This window comes from Podarcis tiliguerta (assembly GCF_965153285.1).
Source record: "Podarcis tiliguerta genome assembly, chromosome: 10".
Classification (NCBI taxonomy): Eukaryota; Metazoa; Chordata; class Lepidosauria; order Squamata; family Lacertidae; genus Podarcis; species Podarcis tiliguerta.
Window position 1 is genome coordinate 10106334 of NC_139543.1, and position 18983 is coordinate 10125316.

Here is an 18983-nt window from a genome sequence, read left to right on the forward strand (position 1 = left end):
GCTGTCAGATAAGGACTTTGGGCAGAAGTGGAGGCCGCCCTCAGCAAAACAAGGACAGGGGCCTCCAAATGAACAATGGCTGGCTTACCACACTTTGAATCAAGTATCCCATCGGGTCCACTGGCTTTGTTGTTTTTCATTTGGTTAATAGCTGTACACATCTTTCCCAAATTTGGAGATACCGCAAGCAAATCCTCACCGTGATCAACTCCTGTCCAGAAACCTACGTCCCCACTGCGGAAGGACGTGTGGATCCAGGATTGACCTCCACAGTCACTTATGGACTCACTGTTAAAACCATGTTCATGGAAGGCAATCTTACTCAGCTACGAGTGATCGCCAAAGAAGAAAACACATTACCATCAAAAAAAAACTTGCCCACAATAGGACTGTTGAAGCCATAGTCTAAAATTGCCAAATTGTGCCACTGAGCAGAGAGGCTGAATCTGTAGTATTTTCCTGAATCTGTAGTATTTATCAGTACAGAACCTGGAACTAACTTTGTAGGGATTTGAATATCTGTGGGGTGATCCATATAGGCAGTCTTGGCTTAAGTGTGGTCCATCTGGTGCTGTTCCTCTTAAGTATTAACAGCTTAAGAAGAGCGGCTAGATCAGGGCCAAAAGCCCATCTGGAACAGCATCTTTTCTTAAAGTGGCCAACCATATTCCAACAGGAAGTCCGCCAGCAGGACTTAAGACAGCAGCGCACTCCCTGCTTACGATCCTCAGTATTCATGCTGCTTCCTTAAAACATTTCCCTATCTGCAATATTCTCTTCATTAGAATAAACCCTTGTCACCATCCAGGATTACAACTGCTATCATCCCTGATCATTGGACATGTGGTTGGGGCTTATGGAAGCTGTAGTGCAAGCTTACAAGTTCCCCATTCCTGTTTTAAGGTATTTTTTCCAAGGCTGAAACAAAAGCATTTAGTGCCTTAAACCAATACAGTGGTACCTCGGGTTACATACGCTTCAGATTACAGACTCTGCTAACCCAGAAATATTACCTCGGGTTAAGAATTTTGCTTCAGGATGAGAACAGAAATTGTGCTCTGGTGGCGCGGCAGCAGCAGGAGGCCTCATTAGCTAAAGTGGTGCTTCTGGTTAGGAACAGTTTCATGTTAAGAACGTACCTCCGGAATGAATTAAGTATGTAACCAGAGGTACCACTGTACTCAGAATTAAAATGGAGGATTTTAACTTCCTTTGCTGCTGTATAGATGTATATTACAAAAAATCATCTGAATGTTACAAGGGAGGAGCATTAAGAGGAGTTTAGTATATACAGTTGTACCTTGGTTGTTGAACGCCTTGGTATTCGTACGTTTCGGATCCCGATTGATCGAAACCTGGAAGTGGGTCTTCCAGATTTTGAAGGGTTTTTTTGGAAGCCCAACATCTGATGCGGCTTCCGCTATTGTTTCCGGCATGCCTGCGCAATCGGAAACCGTGCCTTGGTTTCCAAACATTTCGGAAGTCGGACGGCCTTCTGGAACGCATTCTGTTTGAAAACCAAGGTACAACTGTATAATTCATATCTTTTGTAGCTTATAGATTCTGAGAATGTCAGTCTGTGCAACTTGGACAGTGTGCTGAGTCTTCATTTTTCTCCCATAGTTGAACAAGAAGCTAAGGGTAAACAGATTTGCATATGCTGTAGTATTTTGATAGAGAATGTCCTCTCATACTTGGCCTTAATACCAAGTTTGCTCCTGGAACGTGATAGTATTTTAACTGGATAGATCTGATGCACAGGTTTTTTTACAATGACATCAGCAAAATGGCCCAGAGATCATTTAAGCTTTGGATCCAACCCTTTATAATGTATACAGTGCTTGTATTTTGATTAACAAGGGAAAGTTAGACATCTTTCGTATATTCCTAGGAAGTTAGGTTGTTTTGAAATCAGAAAGGCAGCTGTATATGCAACAAAACCCACATGCTTGTACAAATCATAACAAGATGATGATCTGCAGATGCTTCTTCTCAGAGGGTATTAGAAAGCTGGAAAGTACCAAAAGTTTGGGCTACCATTTAGTACCCTACCTTCCATTAACCCCTGTTGCATCCCCCACCCTGCAAAAATCAAGCCTGTCCAAGTCTGGCCACACAGCAAAGATGCACATTGTACAATAATTGCTCCCAACAACTTTTGCAATGGGCTGTGCTTAACACACCACAGGAAAAGAGAAAAAAACCCACGAGGACACTTGCCAGTCTGGCCCAATGAAAAATGCCATCTTTGTTTGCCTGAAAGGGAATATTGGATCTTGAATGCAAGCAAACACCTTCCACCAATGGTCTCAAGGTAAATTCACCTGGTTATTAAACGCCCCCTTGCCCCTGATTATTACTGTTTCTGGTGTCCCAGGAAAAATGGAAGGGAGCACATGTTAGCTCTTTTAGCGGTGTAAGGAACTGGCAGCTTGCACACATTTAACTTGGGCACATTCAGCATTATGCACTTGGCAAATGTATATATTTCAATATAGATATATATAGAACCCAATGATTTTCTACTATACACCATTTGGGCATTATGCGATATCCCCGGAACGTAATCCCAGCATAAGACGAGAGTCACCTGTAGTTATTATACAGCAGCGTTATGTGTTTATTTGCATATAAGCCCTGAAATAGGCCTGGCTCCGGCCTCCATATGAGCGCAGCAGCTGTGAGTGCTATTCAGTTTGTGCATGCCCCTTGATCCTACCGCAGTTCATCTGTTCCAGGCAGGGACGCTTGCATGGCACTGATCAGGGAGAGGTTAGGGCTTGCTGGCCTCTGGTTTGGCATTCTCTCAGCTTTGAGGTCATGAGGAATGTGAAGCCAGCCACAAGCCAGTCATAGTATTAGATCAGGGTTTCCCAAACTTGGGTCTCCAGCTGTTTTTGGACTACAGTTCCCATCATCCCCGGTCCCTGGTCCTGCTGGCAAGGGATGATGAGTTGTAGTCAAAAATCAGCTGGGGACCCAAGTTTGCAAAACCCTCTATTTGATGGAGGAGTAAGCAGAAGGAAGATTAACTGACATGTTGCAGAGATGGTAGAAGTCATCATTTGAATGAATTTGGCAAAAGGGATTGAGAAACTTAGAATCTGTCCTAATATTAAGGTGTCAATATATTTTGTCAAACAGATAAAACTCTGGCCCTATTATAAGCTTCCCTTACCCCCTAACCATTGGAAATACTGGTGGGAGCTGGCGTTGAACAATACCTAGAAAGCCATATGCTCCCCATCTCTGTCCTGTAAGATATCATACCCTCTTCTTTATTTGTTAAAGATTGCTGGTTTAACCTTAATACAATAAACATATTACATTGGGTACATGCAATGCTAGACCAGGAACTAATGGCTCCTTTTTTTCCTGGATTGCAGCACACTATACAGTAGTTTGCAGTTACGTCCAGACTAACATGGACCATGAACCATAATTGCAGACTTGGGTTTAAACGTGGTTTCCAAGGCAAATACAAACCATCATTTACTACTTAGGGGTGATGTTTTGTGAGGGTTTGGTGCTGAGATCACACTTACTCCAAATTTAATAATGATAATAATAATAATAACCCTTCCTGGTTCAGACAACCGGGCTCAGGGCGGCTAACAACAAATTTAAAACACTTAATTGTGATACAACAAAAAACAGCATAAAATACAATATAAAAGCGTGAATAACAATAAATTCAAAGTTCAAAAATCAATTTGGGGGGAAATCCATCCAGTCAACATTAGATGGTCACCAGGGTTAGCTGGTTAAATTAGTCCTATTTGGGCCAGCGAGGAGGCCAGGAGAGAATTAGATGTGAGGTCCCAGAGCAGGTAATCTTCATAAAGAGGGGAATAAAAGATCAGGCTAAATTCAAATTGAAATCCAGGCAGAATAGCTCGGTCTTACAGGCCCTGCGGAAGGAGGTTAAATCCTGCAGGGCCCTAGTCTCATGGGACAGAGCATTCCACCAGGTCAGAGCCATCACTGAAAAGGCCCTGGCCCTGGTGGAGGATAGTCTGACTTCCTTAGGGCCCGGGACCTCTAAACTATGGTTATTCATGGGCCTTAAGGTCCTCTGTGGGGCATACCAGGAGAGGCTGTCCCATAAATACCACAACTTTGCCACTTTAGGCTCCTTCAGGCAGGAGGGTGTGATAAAAATCTAATAATACTAATAACAATAACTTTGAAGAGCAGAAGCCCTAAATTTGACTTATGAGAAGAGTAACTTGGTATTTAAATGGAGAGCTGATCTAGGAAAGATGTTCATTTATAAGTGTTCCTAATAATAATAATAATAATAATAAATTATTTGTACCCCGCCCATCTGGCTGGGTTTCCCCAGCCACTCTGGGCGGCTTCCACAAAGACCAAAAATACACTAATATGTCTTACATTAAAAATTTCCCTGAACAGGCCTGCCTTAAGATGTCTTCTGAATGTCAGGTAGTTGTTTATCTCTTTGACATCTGATGGGAGGGCGTTCCACAGGGCGGGCGCCACTACCGAGAAGGCCCTCTGCCTGGTTCCCTGTAGCTTTGCTTCTCGCAATGAGGGAACTGCCAGAAGGCCCTCGGAGCTGGACCTCAGCGTCCAGGCAGAACGATGGGGGTGGAGACACTCCTTCAGGTATACTGGGCCAAGGCCGTTTCCCTAATTAGGAATCGTGTAGTGATCGGTTCTTAAAATAAAAGTCACTTAATTATTTGGCAAGCCTAGCAGCCTTCCCCTAAGCTCCTGTGTTTGCAAAACTTAAAAGAATCAATGCATTAACGCTAGAAGAGAATTCTTGCAAATTGGGACCCCGTGCTAAAGATTATGCTAGCTGCAATATTTTCCTTTGAAAGGGATTGGAAGAAATGGTAGTGCCAACAATTTCGTTGTTTTCACAGGTTTTCAGGATAATCTGTCTTTTCAAAAGCTGGACCGGTGTGGGGGTGTGGGATCTGTAGGATAATATCTAGAGCTGGAAGAGGGAAGGATCTGAAGCTTCTGAAACAACTCTTCAGCAGTATTATCATGGAAAATTAAAGGCTTGTTTTCATTGCCTGACAAAGCAAATGGCACATGGAATATATCATCCAACTTGTTGGCTGGAGAGCAGACACTATTTTTGGTAGTTTGAACTAACGGCAAGCAGGTACGTTTTAAGCCATATCCTTTTTTGAACATGTGTGAAAAATCACTCCAGCCCAGTTAACATAAACAGAAGGGATCGTAAAACCATTCCTTTTCACTGCTTGTGCCCCTAGAGTTGAAGCACACCAACAGTACCTTGGGGTTTGCATGAATGTTTTTGCTGCCCTTTAAGTAACACACCAGCTATGCTTTGCTCATGTCTCCTTTGTTAGAAGGATGCTGTCAAGAGAGCTGTGCAGATCATTTTATCCTTCTAAAGGGAAAATAACTTTTACTGCTTTAAAGCTGAGCTGATGGTATCTGAGGCAGCAGTACCAAACTGTCCACCTGTAATGAATGCTTTTCACATTGCCTTAGCTGCTGAGAATGCCTATATTTTGGCAGAAAATCCATCCTGACGCATGCAAGCTGGGGTCTTCCAGATGTTTTGGGTTACAGCTACCACCTACCTCAGCCAGCATGCCAAATGGTCAGCGATGGTGGGAGTGGCAGCCCCCAATATCTTGAATGGGCAACAGGTTGTGGAAACTTGCTGGAGGGGTCACATTAACCCATGCTAATAGTGCAGGGGATAACTTTAAAGTTGTTTAGCAACTGATCATTTCAGTACACCTGGGGGAGGCCTATGGGGAGTGAGGGGAAATGTTGTTTTCTCCTTCCTCACAACTGACCCCCTCCACCCCACCCCTGGAGGTTTGTGCAGGGCTACAGGGCTCTTCTCCCAGGGGCGCTGGAGATATAAACAGGAGCTGTCCTCTTGGGGGTTTGTGATCCACTGCAATGTTTTGTTTCAGGTCTCACGCAGATCTTCAGGTTTATATCCCCTTTCGTTATTGACATAAGTCTATACGGTGCAGCCAGCCCCCACAAATGAAAATGAGAGGCAATAAACGAAGTGTTGACCTTCTAGGAAAGAAGCAACATTACAGTCATAGCACATTTAAACATAACCTTTATCACAGAAGCTCGGTGCTTTGGTAATGTTAATTAATTCACCTCTCCAAAAACCCAGCAAGACGAGCAAGTATTACACATTCACGTTACAGATAAAATAGAGAGGTTAAGGGCTTTCTAAATGCCAGCTACTGAGTCAGCAGCATAACTGATATGTAGATGCAACTTTGCCTTTCCCACAGCACCTAAGTCTTCCACTGCAGAATTGAGTGCATAGTCTAAATGCAGCAACCTTGTGGAAACTAAGCAGGTCTGGATCTCATCTACATCTGGGTGAGGAACTTCAAATATATGGACTTGAGCTCTCCTTGCATGAGTCTCCTCTTCATTTGTGCTCCTGCTCTCCCACATCATGCAAGAGGATCAGATAATAATATCAGTGGTACTCAGTAGCAGGTGTAACCAACCCTCCAGATGTGTTGGACTACAGCTCCCAGCTGGCCTAGTCAGCATTGCCAACAGGTACTCGGGGATGATGGGAGTTGTAGTCCACAACAATCGAAGAGTTTTAGGATGGTTACCCTTGTTCAATAGCATCACTGGAATTTGTTCATGATGTTTGGGCCTGATGGGTGATCTGTTCTGTTCCACACTGCGTGCACACCCCACAAGAGATGGAACAGTTGTGGAAGACGCTGTGCATTATGCACACACACTTTCAACATGCCCAGGGGTCGCCTGAACAACTTAGCTGCCCTATAGATACCTAACGAAATGTTCTTTCCTATGGCTCAATGCATGTGTGGCTTGTTCAGCAAATTGCTTGGGTGTGAGGAAGAAGACCATCTAATTTCTGTGGGGTGGGTGTGTTCCACTAAGGCAGAGATTCACATGGTCTACGTGCTGTGCCCAGAGAGAGCCTTATTTGCACCCGCAACTTGCAGCCAAAGCATCACACAATGAATTAAATGACAACAACATCAAGTCTAGTTCTCTATTACCATTGTGCAGCAGGAAGAGCAGTCACATCCTCGTTGCCATTGTCCTATTTTAGGGATTGACCGAATGTTGACGTGGGTTATTAGATAATGAACCAGATCTACTGAGATCCAATGATATGATTAACCACATCGTTTCCACTCTTTCTGGATGACCCCGCCCAAGTTCTGTGCTACGAAACTGGGAGCCTGTTAAATCAAAGAAGAAATTACACCAAGCGAAAACACTGACCCAGCCTTCTTAAAATAGGTATATTTTATATTTATATTTTACATACTTTACATTTACAGGATTTACAGAGCTGCATCATTTTACGATCATCATTATACAAAGCAGTCGCGAAAGAATAATCACTTTGCATTCTTTTCTCTCTTGAATTTTGAGCGTTGCCAGAAAGAGGGGCAGAGAGAGACTTTGCTTCCATTGGCAATTGTCCTTCGATAACAGTTCCAGTGTGTATAAGCCGAGCGTTTTGCCCTTTCTGTCCCTAAGAGGCTCTCTCTGAGCTTTTGATATTGAACGTCTTCCTTCAGCATGCTCAGAAATCTTTCCTGGCCCAGACTCCCCAGATTGCAATTAGGATAACCATGACAATGAGTGTGTAGAGTGTACCGACGGCAGTTTGCTCATTTCGACACCGCTGTTTGCACCCACAAGAATTCTGCACTGCCTCTCCGGTGGTAGCAGCAGGTTTGGGCCTGTGAGCACGAAGGCAGTGTATTCTGCCGAAAGAAAAAAAGAAACAATAGATTTAGCCTGTTGCCACTACTAACGTTTAAGGTGTTACTTTACAGAGAGTCTCTCCTAGCCCTACCTAAAGATGCTAAAGATTAAAGCCTAAGCCTAACCTTCCGCATGCAAAGTAGATGCTCTCTTACAAAGCTATGGCCCTTCCTTCCCCCAGGAAGTGTCCTAACTGTGCTACTTGTGTCTTAACAATGTTGTATGAAGAAACCCTTAGTTCCTTCCATTGCATTGCTCCCCCCCCCAAAAAACCCCAAACCCCACCGTGTCAGCAGCCTCATTATTTATCCCCTAGTAGGTCTTTCAGCACAGTAGTCTGAAGCTGCATATAAAATATAGCACCATCCCGATCTTACGTAATTTGTAGCCCGGTCGCAGCTGGAATCCAATATGGGTATGACTTTCAGATATCCTCATACCTTAGGAATTTGTCTGTACCTACCTATCAGCGTTTATTTACCAAAGCCAGACTAAACGTTTTTCCCTCGGAAGTTCTAAATGGCAGACTGAGAGGCATCCCCTATCAGAATAGGCTTTGCTTATGTTCCCAGGACGTTGATTGCATGAAGCTGATCCTTCTGTATTGTGGGCAATGTGAGCAAGCAAGGTATCATCTGATCAAACCCTCACTGGCAAATTTGCCGGGAAAATCCAAAGCCTCCCATATTAAATATCTTTTGGAAGACAGGTCAGATGATAGTACACTGGCCGTGGCAAAGTTTATTTCGGAGGTTATAAGAAACAAAGATCATTATGCCCTAGATAAAACAAAATGACTGCCTTGGTTTCTTCCATCTGTCTGTCTGGTCGTTTTAACCGTATCTAGTTTTGAAATTGTTTGGTGGGTCTTTGGACCGCAATAAAGTTTTGATTTGAATATAGCACCAGCATCCGTAACATTTGCCTGTCATGATGGAAAGCTCTGCATGACGTGCTCTCCTTCTGCTTTCCCTTTTACCAACGTGTTTCACCTACCTTCTAGAGGCATGCATTCTTTTTCCTTGGTGGATTGCTCTTGCAACTCTTCCCTGAAAGCGAGAAACCAGCTGCGATCCCGTCAGTCAGTGAGCTGAAAGCCCTCAGTCGGTAGCAGTGATGCTGACTTTGCACAACTGAAAGAGGAGCGGAGAATTGAGACCCCCGGGATACAACTTTGGAGCTGCTGCTGTTGCTGCAAGTCATGAACTAACTAAACCAATAGCACGTTCTCTCCCCTCGCTGACTGCTTGGGCCTTTATAAACAGAAGCAGCTAAGTCTCTGCCAAATGTGGAGCAACGAAAGAAGCCCTCCCCGTTTGTAGCATGCGTGCGTGCAAAAGGGAGGTGTGCGAGAAGTGGGGGAGACACTTGGCTGACAAAATAGACTGCTCTGTTTTCAAGCCGCCCCTTATGCTGGACCCAGACATCTTTCCACGATTCTTCTCTTGCGATACGAGCACGGGAATTTCTCAAACTGAGATCTCACGGGTACCCCAAGGGCTCGCAATAGCCAGTCTGAGCGGGAGGCTTATTGAAAGTCACTTCTCGGAAGTTAACTTCGGATTCTACACAATGGCACGTTTCTACTGGCATTGTACCACTTTGAATGACAGGTGTGTGCCCCTAAATCAGGGTAGGCAACCTAAGGCCCATGGGCCGAACGCGGGCCAATCGCCTTCTCAATCCGGCCCTCAGACGGTCCGGGAATCAGCGTGTTTTTACATGAGTAGAATGTGTCCTTTTATTTAAAATGCATCTCTGGGTTATTTGTGGGGCATAGGAATTTGTTCATTCCCCCCCCCCTCCAAAATATAGTCCAGCCCACCACATGGTCTGAGGGACGGTGGACCGGCCCATGGCTGAAAAAGGTTGCTGACCCCTGCCCTAAATAAACAAACTTCAGCAGTCCCTCCCCAGTCCTCACACAGTACGCTGCCCAACGGACATATACATCTTTATACCAGCAGGTTTGGAATAAAAGGAGTACGATTTCCTACATTACCTGCTCAGATCTTTAGTACAGTAAGGCTTCTTTATTTAAATCAGGGGTATACAACTTGCGACCTACCAAGCTGATACCTGCCAATGTTTTTCCGATGAAAATAGGGACATCCAATTCAATAATAATAATAATAATAATAATAATAATTTATTTATACCCCACTGGGTTGCTTCAGTCATTCTGGGCAGCTTCCAACAGATATAAAAACATAATAAAACATTAAACATCAAAAAAACTTCCCTCTACAGGGCTGCCTTCAGATGTCTTCCAAAGGTTGTATCTCCTTGGCTCAGAAGTTGCAGAACTCCATACCCTCCAACATTTCTCTGATGAAAATAGGGACGTCCTAAGGAAAAGCAGGACATTCCAGGATCAAATCAGAAACCAGGATGGCTTCTGTAAATCCGGGACTGTTCTTGGAAAACAGGAACACATGGAGGGCCACCTTCCTGGTTCCATCATCCTGTACTTTCTAAATTTTCAGTGTGAAAATCCAGCCATTCTGGCTGGCCACAGATAGGAGAGAGAACAGAAGAGGGAGAGCAACATCAGAGACAGCGCTTTCACTCAAATCTTTTTCTGAGGGGTGGGGAACGTATGTCAAGTTTGCCTCTCCGCTGCCAAAAGCAAAAATAGAAAGATGGATTTTCTTCCTCTCCAACAGAAGTTCAAAAGCCATTGTTATGCTCTTTGTCATAGTTTTTCTTGGCTTGTGCAAATGTGAGCCGGCAGCTCTGACACATTTTGAAAAGCCCTGGCATTTCTGTAGCATACATTTTCTGAGCCAAAACAAATTATACTTCACCCACAGCTAATAATGTGAATAGGAGCAGCCATCAAGAGATTTTTTTTTAAATGTAAACAAACAAACAAAAACTGGTGTGAAGAGTCTTTAGGGCTTGAAATTTATGGAGAAACTTTAAAATGATTCACACAACCTATAAAAAGCACTGTGCATTTAAACTCAAAGTGAGACTTGCCTGGAAAACTTTCATGAAAGCAATCCATCATCTGCTCTTCTTTTCTAGTGCTCGTAAGTGGAAAAGGAATCGTAAAAACCAACAGTAAAAATCAGGAGAAGGTTGCAGAAATGGAACTGAAGTCCCAAGATGAAACTGATAAGATATTTATGATATCATCTCCACAAATATTATTCCTAATTGCAATGTATGAAACAGGACAAATTGTGCTATGGCTTCAGTGACGCACTAAACATGCTTCATCGTTCCGGACTGAGAGCCAGAATAAGTATCGTGACTAAATTTATGGGCTGAAAGCTCGGTCCAGCCCCAAATTTGCTAGATGGCCTTATGAGAGTCTTTACCTTAGCCTTGCGCCTCTTGCTCCATGTACAATGCTGGAATAACAGTCAAATCTGCATTTAGAGCACATGATTTGCCCCAGTTCAGGATCCAAGGTGCCACAGGCTAGCTTAGCTCCTTCTCACCCACAGAAATCCCTGTTTTGGGGAATGCTGTTGGCGGCTGCCACCAGGGACCCTGTTCCCACACATTCAGCAAGTGGAATAGTGGAGCACAACCCTGGCATCACAGAAGGCAGCAGAGCAGGGCCCTGATCCAGGGCCGGCCCTCCCAAGAGGCAAGGTGAGGCCTCAGGTGGCATGATCTACAGAGGCAACAGATACCAATGTAGACTCTGGGCAGTTATCTTTCCACAAGGACCGACACTGATGCCGAAATCCAGCATTGGCTCAGCTCTGCGAGTGCAGCTTTCTCCCAATTGAAGTGCAGAGTGTTTGAGGACTGGGACATTTGCAGGGAAACCCAAATGCTTGTTTACAAAGCTATTGTACTACCAACCTTACTGTATGCTTGTGAAACATGGACCACTTATACACACCATATCCAACTGCTCGAAAGATTCCATCAGTGGTGTCTCTGAAAATTTTTACATATCACTTGGGAAGCCAGGCGAACTAATACCAGTGTACTGGAAGAAGCAACAATCACCATTGTCAAAGCAATGATGTTTCAACATCAGCTTTGTTGGACTGGTCGTGCTGTTCGGATGCCTGATTATTGTCTTCCGAAGCAACTACTCTATTCTGAACTTAAAAGTGGAAAGGGTAATGTTGGTGGTCAACAAAAGAGGTTTAAAGACTGTCTCAAGGCAAATCTTTAAAAATGTAGTATAAACACCATCAATTGGGAAACACTTGCCTGCAAGCGCTCCAATTTGAGAACAGCCTTTACCAAACGTGTCATGGGCTTTGAAGGCACTCGAACTCAGGACTCAGGGGAGAAATGTGCTAGGAGGAAGGCACGCTTGGCAAATCCACACCGTGACCAATTTCTGCCCAGAAACCAATGTCCCCACTATGGAAGGACGTGTGGATCCAGAATTGGCCTCCACAGTCACTTACGGTCTCAGTGTTTATGGAAGACAATCTTACTCGGCTACGAGGGATTGCCAAAGAAGAAGAGGTGTCATGCTATCCCCGGACTTCAGATTCCTTCCCTGCTTGTTTATATGGTGGATGAAATTTGGCAATGAGATACTAAGACCCTCCGCATCATAAAGCCACTATGATACCAACTTATGATACATTCTGAAGTTTAGAGTTCTAAATAGACTTCATCCCCAAAAGGACTAATTTTTTTCGTTGTTTCCGGTTTCTTCCTGACACGGTAAGGGTGAGTCAGCAGTCAGCATTTGTCCCCGCCATTTTCACCTCTCTTCAATCCTTTCTCCCTCCTTCCCTGTCTTCATTCGCCTTCCTGCGTTTCTCTCCTCTCAACTCTCAAGGCAATCTCGCGTCGTCTTGCCTCTCCCTCTCCTGGCTCTTCTCAATCTCATCGCTCTCGTTCTCCCCTAACTCCCTTTTTCCGCGATAGGGTATGCTCCACCATAGCAGAGCACCTTCCCTCGACCTGTCTCTGAGCGCAGCACACCAGAAGCTCCTTCTAGGTCTTCAATAAGGAGGTCTTCTGGAAGAGAATGAAAAAGAGAGACTTTCTGTATCCAAGAAAGGTATAACAGTTCTCCAATCAAAGTCATTCTATATCTTCGACAATGATGTCTTCTGGAAGAGAATGAAAAAGAGAGACTGAGTTAACAGCCTCTCTCAATAAAGCCCTCTAAACTATACCCAAACCCAAGGGTTCAGACACCTCAGCTTTTGTAGCTGGAGTCAGTCAGGGCCCTGCCTACTGAGGCGAAGTGAAAAAGGCCTGCAAGGCACACCAAATACAGCAAGAAGGCCTAAGTGAAAAGTCCCCAAGGTGTGCAGATTCATTTACCTTCTTTGGGTTCTGGCAGCTGATGTTCGGCTGTTGCTTTCTGCAGAGGAAAGAGAAAGCTGCACCAGACGCCTTTTCTGAAACTACAAAACCCACCATTGGCAGGTGCAAGAGAGCCCACAAGCAGGCCCAAGCCAGGAAAGACTGGCCTCCCTCAGGCTTGGGCCCAATCCCTTGCCCCAGAGGACCTCCATGGGCCCTGCAGCCTCCTGGGCAGAGGTGGAAGGGCAGCACCAGGGAAGAGGGCAGGACATGCCTCTGGCATCATCCTGACACCCCAGGGACACACGCAACATTATTTGCATTATTTGCTTTGGGAGCCTTTTGGAGGGTGGGCGTGGAAGTATTCAGAGACTGCAGAACTGGGAACAAAGACCACAGTCAGCGGGCAGAGGGTCTGGGGGATCCAGTCCCTCCTCTTTTGTTCCCCCCAGTACTAACCTCAGGCTTCAGAAGAGTCTCGAAGAGCTTTGTCACAACTGCAACAAGCGAAGGACATGGGGACAGGTTAGTTCGTCCCTTTGCAGCTTCAAAGATTATTCTAATAATCTTCTGCTTGGTTCTCCTGCTTCTACACTCCTACTACAGGGGTGCAAACCCCAGGCCTTGGGTGCCAGTCTTGGCCTGCAGCCCCCCCCCCCGAATGCGGTTCACAAGAGAATGTGGCCCTCTAGCTGACCACTGTCCCCCCTCCCCTGTCCTACCAGCTGCCTCTGCCTCCTGCTTCCACTAGAAATGCTTCCTCTCCTCTCTCAGTCAATAGCATCTTCATCAACCCCACAAAAGTGGCTGGCCACTGGGGTGGGTTTCCAGATGCTGGACCAGATGAACCTTGCGTTGGATCCAGCAGTCTGGCTCTTTTGGTTTTTTCTTACTATGTTCCCCTCCCCCACAAATCCTATACCCTGAGCTGCCACCCATGCCTATTCCTACCCTTCCAAAAATGGTGCGGGGGGGGGGGGACGACTTCCTCACCTGGAGGCATAAGCTTCTTCTCGCGCTGCAGCAGGGCCACTTTTCTGTTCTTTCTGAGGCGATGGCACCTCTTAGAGCATTGGGCACCCCCGATGGCACCCCTAGGAGGGCGAATCGCTCCGTCACAGTGGGCAAATCGCCCCTCCTCTGGGTGCCCGTCTTCTTTGATGTTCTGGCTTCCCCCGCCACTGGCCACAGGCTGTTCCTTGTGCTGGAGCGGGGCCACTTCATTGCTCCTTTCTGGCTGCATGAAGCTTCTCAGTCGCTTGAACCTAGAAGGGATGATGCAGAACAGAAATACATTTAGCCTAATAGAGAATTGCCAGCACATCCCTCCCAATTCCTTCCCTCCTTCTGCAGTTGAATGAACTGCAGGACTTCATGACAGCTTCAGAGAGGCAGCCAAGAGCATTCAGGGCTTGGAGAGAAAGGAGGTACCAGCTCCTGCCATTCCAGGACCGACAGAACCTGGCTACCCTAGTTCATGCCCTGATTGCTTCAAGACTAGATGCCATGCACTATACGCCGGGCTTCCCTTGTGTTTGACCTGGAAGCTGCAGTCAGTGCAGGATACCGCAGCATGATTGCTGACAGGAACGAGGCCTTGTCGACATTGCTTTACCTTCTTGTAAACCGCTTCGAGGTGTGAGATGTATATATACACAATGAAGTGGTATATAGATTTTATGAAAGAAACATGGGAGAGATTTTTGCCCCATCGAATAGCAGAGCTTTGGGTCATTCATTAACATCAATGGGCACTTCTTCACATAACACTTAATTGGTTTGTGAAATTGGCAGCCAAAAGATGTGCAAAGGACGACTGCCTTGCAAGGTTGGAAAGAGGGGGGGTCACACATTCATTGAGGAAGAGGAGGAGAGTATTTGCGATTATGATCTGAAATAGCTGCAGTATGTAGAACTTCCAGGTTTAGAGGCGGTCTACCACTGAAGCCACCTGTTAGAGGACAATCAACAGGATTGGGCTATTCCTTGTGGGCTTCCTGGAGACATCTGGTTGGCCACTGGACCAGACAGGCCTTTGCTCTCCTTTTCCTGCTATGCTGTATCCCATGAGGAATTGCAACACTCCACCCCAAAGGAAAGAGAAGTATTGCCAGCATTTAAAGGGTGCCTCTGCCTAGTCTTTGAAGGACAGTCCTGCCCAGAGAGGAAGGAGACTGCTAGGTGGGTCCTCCAAGCATCAAGGGGTCCAAGAAGACGAGCAGAACAACACTGGGCGGCCAAGAGAGGAAGGTGGTGGAGTCTTGCTTACAGACAGAGACCCACAGAAAGGGTTTGGCGGAGAGATGGAAGATGGAGGCGGGGAGACATGTAGTAGTTAGAGTGCTGGACTAGGGGGACCTGGAAGACCAGGGTTCAAATCTTCATGAAGCTCACTGATTGACCTTCAGCCAGTCTTTTTTCCCCCTCAGCCTAGCCTACTTTGCAGGGTTGATGTGAGGGCAAAAACTGGTGGCGGGGAGAACCATGTATGCCATCTTGACCTCCTGGGAGGATGGCTGGCCTATGAATGTAAACAATGAATGTAATTGATGAGATGGGAGAGGAGAGGAAATAGGAAGGCAGGGAAAGAGTGTGGAGGAGCTGAGCTCTTTGGGAGGGGAGTGACTGGTCAAGACAATTTCAGGGGGCTGAGGCTGTGCAGGGGATTCCAGGATCCCACCCCAGGAGACATAGAGAAAGGGAAGAAATACTACTTACGCTCTGAACATGGTGTCCAAATCTAAATCCAAATGCTCTGCTTACTCTCCTAGCACCAATAGAACCTGCACCTCTCTCTCTGTTTCTCCTCACTAACCCACAATGGACACCTGTAGCTGGTGGCTTTTAAAGGGGGAGCAAGAGATGTCACAAAGGAGGGCAAGTCATTGTTACCGTGGTAACCCACCCCCCTTGACCCTGGGCCAAACTTGCCCCTCCTGATGTTTCTTCAGAACTTGGAAGCACCTGCTGTTCCATCTGCAGGTGAATCCTCTCTTTTGGAGTTCATGTTTTTATATCGGATCATTCTTCGTTCAGCCCCATTTCCAAAGGGAGACAATCCCAACGTCCCTTGAAATGCAGTAGAAGACGCCCAAGTCTAGGGGTGTCCATAGCACAGGATTAGACAATCTGCTTTGCATTATCCCCATCCTCATAGATAATCCTGGAGGACATCTCCAGGTGGGGCAGAGAATGTTCCCTGTCTGAAACCCGGGAGAGATGCTGCCGGTCAGTGTAGACGATGTTGAGGTGGATGGGTCAATGTCTGACTCTGTCCAAGGCAGTTTCCTGTGAATATTCCTCTTAAGTCATTTACCCTGAAGACAAGCAAGCTAACTTCTCCACAAGACCAACAATCAGTTTCTCCATTTAGAAGACAATGTGGAAAAGTCCCTGTTTTATATACAACAATGCAGGTACAAAAATCTTGAATATGAGAGGAAGCAAAATTCTGGCCTCTGTAATGAAGCAATAGGCAAAGGGTCCTGAAGCAGAGCAAGTTGGGGGGGGGGGCATCTGTCAGGGACTCTTCACTGTGATTCCTGCATTGCAGGGGGTTGGGCTAGATGGCCTTTGGTGTGGCCCCCAGTTCCACGATTCTGTAATTCTAGGTTTGTACTCTGTACTGGGTCCTGTTATATTTATGCACCATCACTTTTCTATATGCCTACTTCAGTCCCTGGAGACCTAGTACATTCACCCTTCAAAAGCATGTCTTTATAGTGGTACCTCGTCGAAGGTGCACACCTCATTCCTGTGCACACCTCTACCCTGTGCACACTACAAACAACAACAACAACAGAAACAAATAAACAGCAAACCACCAATCCTGCATTGAATACACACACACACACACATAATTTTCATTAGGTTTTACTTCCCTCCTTCTCTTTCCATGCTTCATTTTGCATAACATAAATTCCTTCATCTTTTACATAAACTAAACTATTCAGTATTCCATTACTGTATTACATCCATCAAAATTTATTTACATTGTTGAATTTATCTTAAAGCTGCCAATGTTTTCAAGTATGCACAATTCCCCCCCCTCCATATATTCAATAAACATTTTCCAATCTTCTTTAAACGTATGTTCTTCTTGTTCTCTTATTCTATATGTAAGGTCTGCAAACTGCATATTCCATCAGTTGAAGTTGCCATTCTTTAGTTAGATGTTAGCCCTGCCCCATAAATCTGTTGAGTGGAATTCTGTTCCTCAATTAAAAAAAAAAAACCCTATTTATTTCCCCCCAATGTGTTCCTTTGGGTGTAATCAGTGTGTGGTGATCTTGTGGGAGTGGCCCAAAGGGCCACAATAAAGGTGATAATGCGTACCCCTGTAAATCCTTGAGTGTGCTTCTAATAGAGAAATTATAGTAGCCTGTTACTTTATGAAACCGATGATTTTTCAACATGTGCCGCCCTCATTGGGGGCAGAAATACAGCTAATATGTAAATCACAAAGATACATCGCAAAACTAGAACATAAGTTGCTACATGATGCAAATGGCTATACGTGATACAGGTTCCCAACATGCACACTAACACAATGTATTCCTGCAAGGTCATTGCAGAACACGGTGGGAATCTGAGCTTAGTCAGCAGAAACAGCCAATGCTTATGCATATGATTGATCTGTCAGCTTAAATGAGGTAATGATGTATGATTGGTGGAAATTGAAATGCTTTGTTTGAAACTTTATAAATACCCCTCCCTAGTCCACTGGGCGGGGTTTCAACTTTTGTGGAGCTATCCCATTGTAACCTATTGCTTTGCAATAAACAACGTTGGATATCTACCCTGCAGTCTCCTGAGTTTTCTTTATTGGCATAACGCAGGAGATAAGGCATTATTTGCTTACAACAATCTGAGTGTGCATTTGTGTGTATGTGTGCATATGGGCCAATAAATCATGGCATATGCCCCCTACGCTCAGCAGATGGTACCACACTTCTAAAAGATAAAGAAGCTATTGCACTGCGCTGGAAAGAACATTACCAACATCTCTTTAACCACAACTTCCCCGTAGCTGCTGAGGTCCTCTCACAAATTGCGCAAAAACAAGTTAGAGATGAGCTTGCAGTATCTCCAAATCTGGGAGAGTTGTGTACTGCTATTAACCAAATGAAAAACAACAAAGCCTGAACTTTAAAATGGAAAGCGTAATGCTGGTGGTCAACAAAAGAGGTTTAAAGACTCTCTCTAGGCAAATCTAAAAAAATGTAGTATAAACACTGACAACTGGGAAACACTGGCCTGCAAGCACACCAATTGGAGAACAGCCTTTACCAAAGGTGTCATGGGCTTTGAAGACGTTCTAACACAGGACACAAGGGAGAAACGTTCTAAGACGAAGGCACGCTTAGCAAATCCACACCGTGATCAACTCCCGCCCGGAAACCTATATCCCCACTGTAGAAGGACGTGTGGACCTAGAATTGGCCTCCATGGTCACTTACGGACTCACTATTAAGACTGCGTTCATGGAAGACAATCATACTCGGCTATGAGTGATTGTCAAAGAAGAAGATAGATCTTTATTCCCCTTTGTTTCTGATGTCGATCTTCACTCCTCTCCTTCTTCCCCTGGCAGTGAAAGGGACCCCATTTCATGGTCCGCCAGGTGCCAAAATGCATTGGGTCTGCCCTGCCCTAATCCATACACACTTGCAGCCCCATACATGTTTGCAGTCTTAGGCTGCAGCCCTATATACACCCTTGCTAGGAAGAAACCCTCATGAAATTCAATGGGACAGACTTCAGAGTGAATGCACATAGGATTGAGCTGCAAAGTGGCAAACCAAAGCACGCTTACTAAGGAAAAAGCCCATTGAACACCATGGGACTTTCTCCTGAGATAGCTAGCATAGATGGACAGTGTCATTCACAGGCAATCTGGGCTGTGATGCTATCAGCTTCTCTGCTAACCCAATCTGTTTGAAAAACACGAATCTAGACACAAAACACAAAACAGCAGCTCATGG

General features: G+C 45.3%; 1 protein-coding gene and 1 long non-coding RNA gene across 2 annotated transcripts; one reads left to right on the plus strand and one right to left on the minus strand.

The window, feature by feature from the left end:
* The first annotated feature begins 106 nt into the window (after window positions 1-106).
* Window positions 107-17797, plus strand: LOC310658261. The gene is made up of 5 exons (XR_014502144.1): window positions 107-2314; window positions 4893-5140; window positions 6276-7281; window positions 7417-9368; window positions 10786-17797. It is a non-coding gene; the product is annotated as an uncharacterized lncRNA (long non-coding RNA).
* Window positions 9559-15776, minus strand: LOC310658249 (uncharacterized protein). Its single transcript, XM_083400169.1, has 3 exons — window positions 15718-15776; window positions 13993-14264; window positions 9559-13496 (listed from the first exon to the last, which is right to left on the minus strand). Exons 1-3 carry the CDS (start codon window positions 15726-15728, stop codon window positions 13399-13401), a joined length of 381 nt encoding a protein of 126 aa, XP_083256295.1. The 5' UTR covers window positions 15729-15776; the 3' UTR covers window positions 9559-13398.
* Window positions 17798-18983: the final 1186 nt, after the last annotated feature.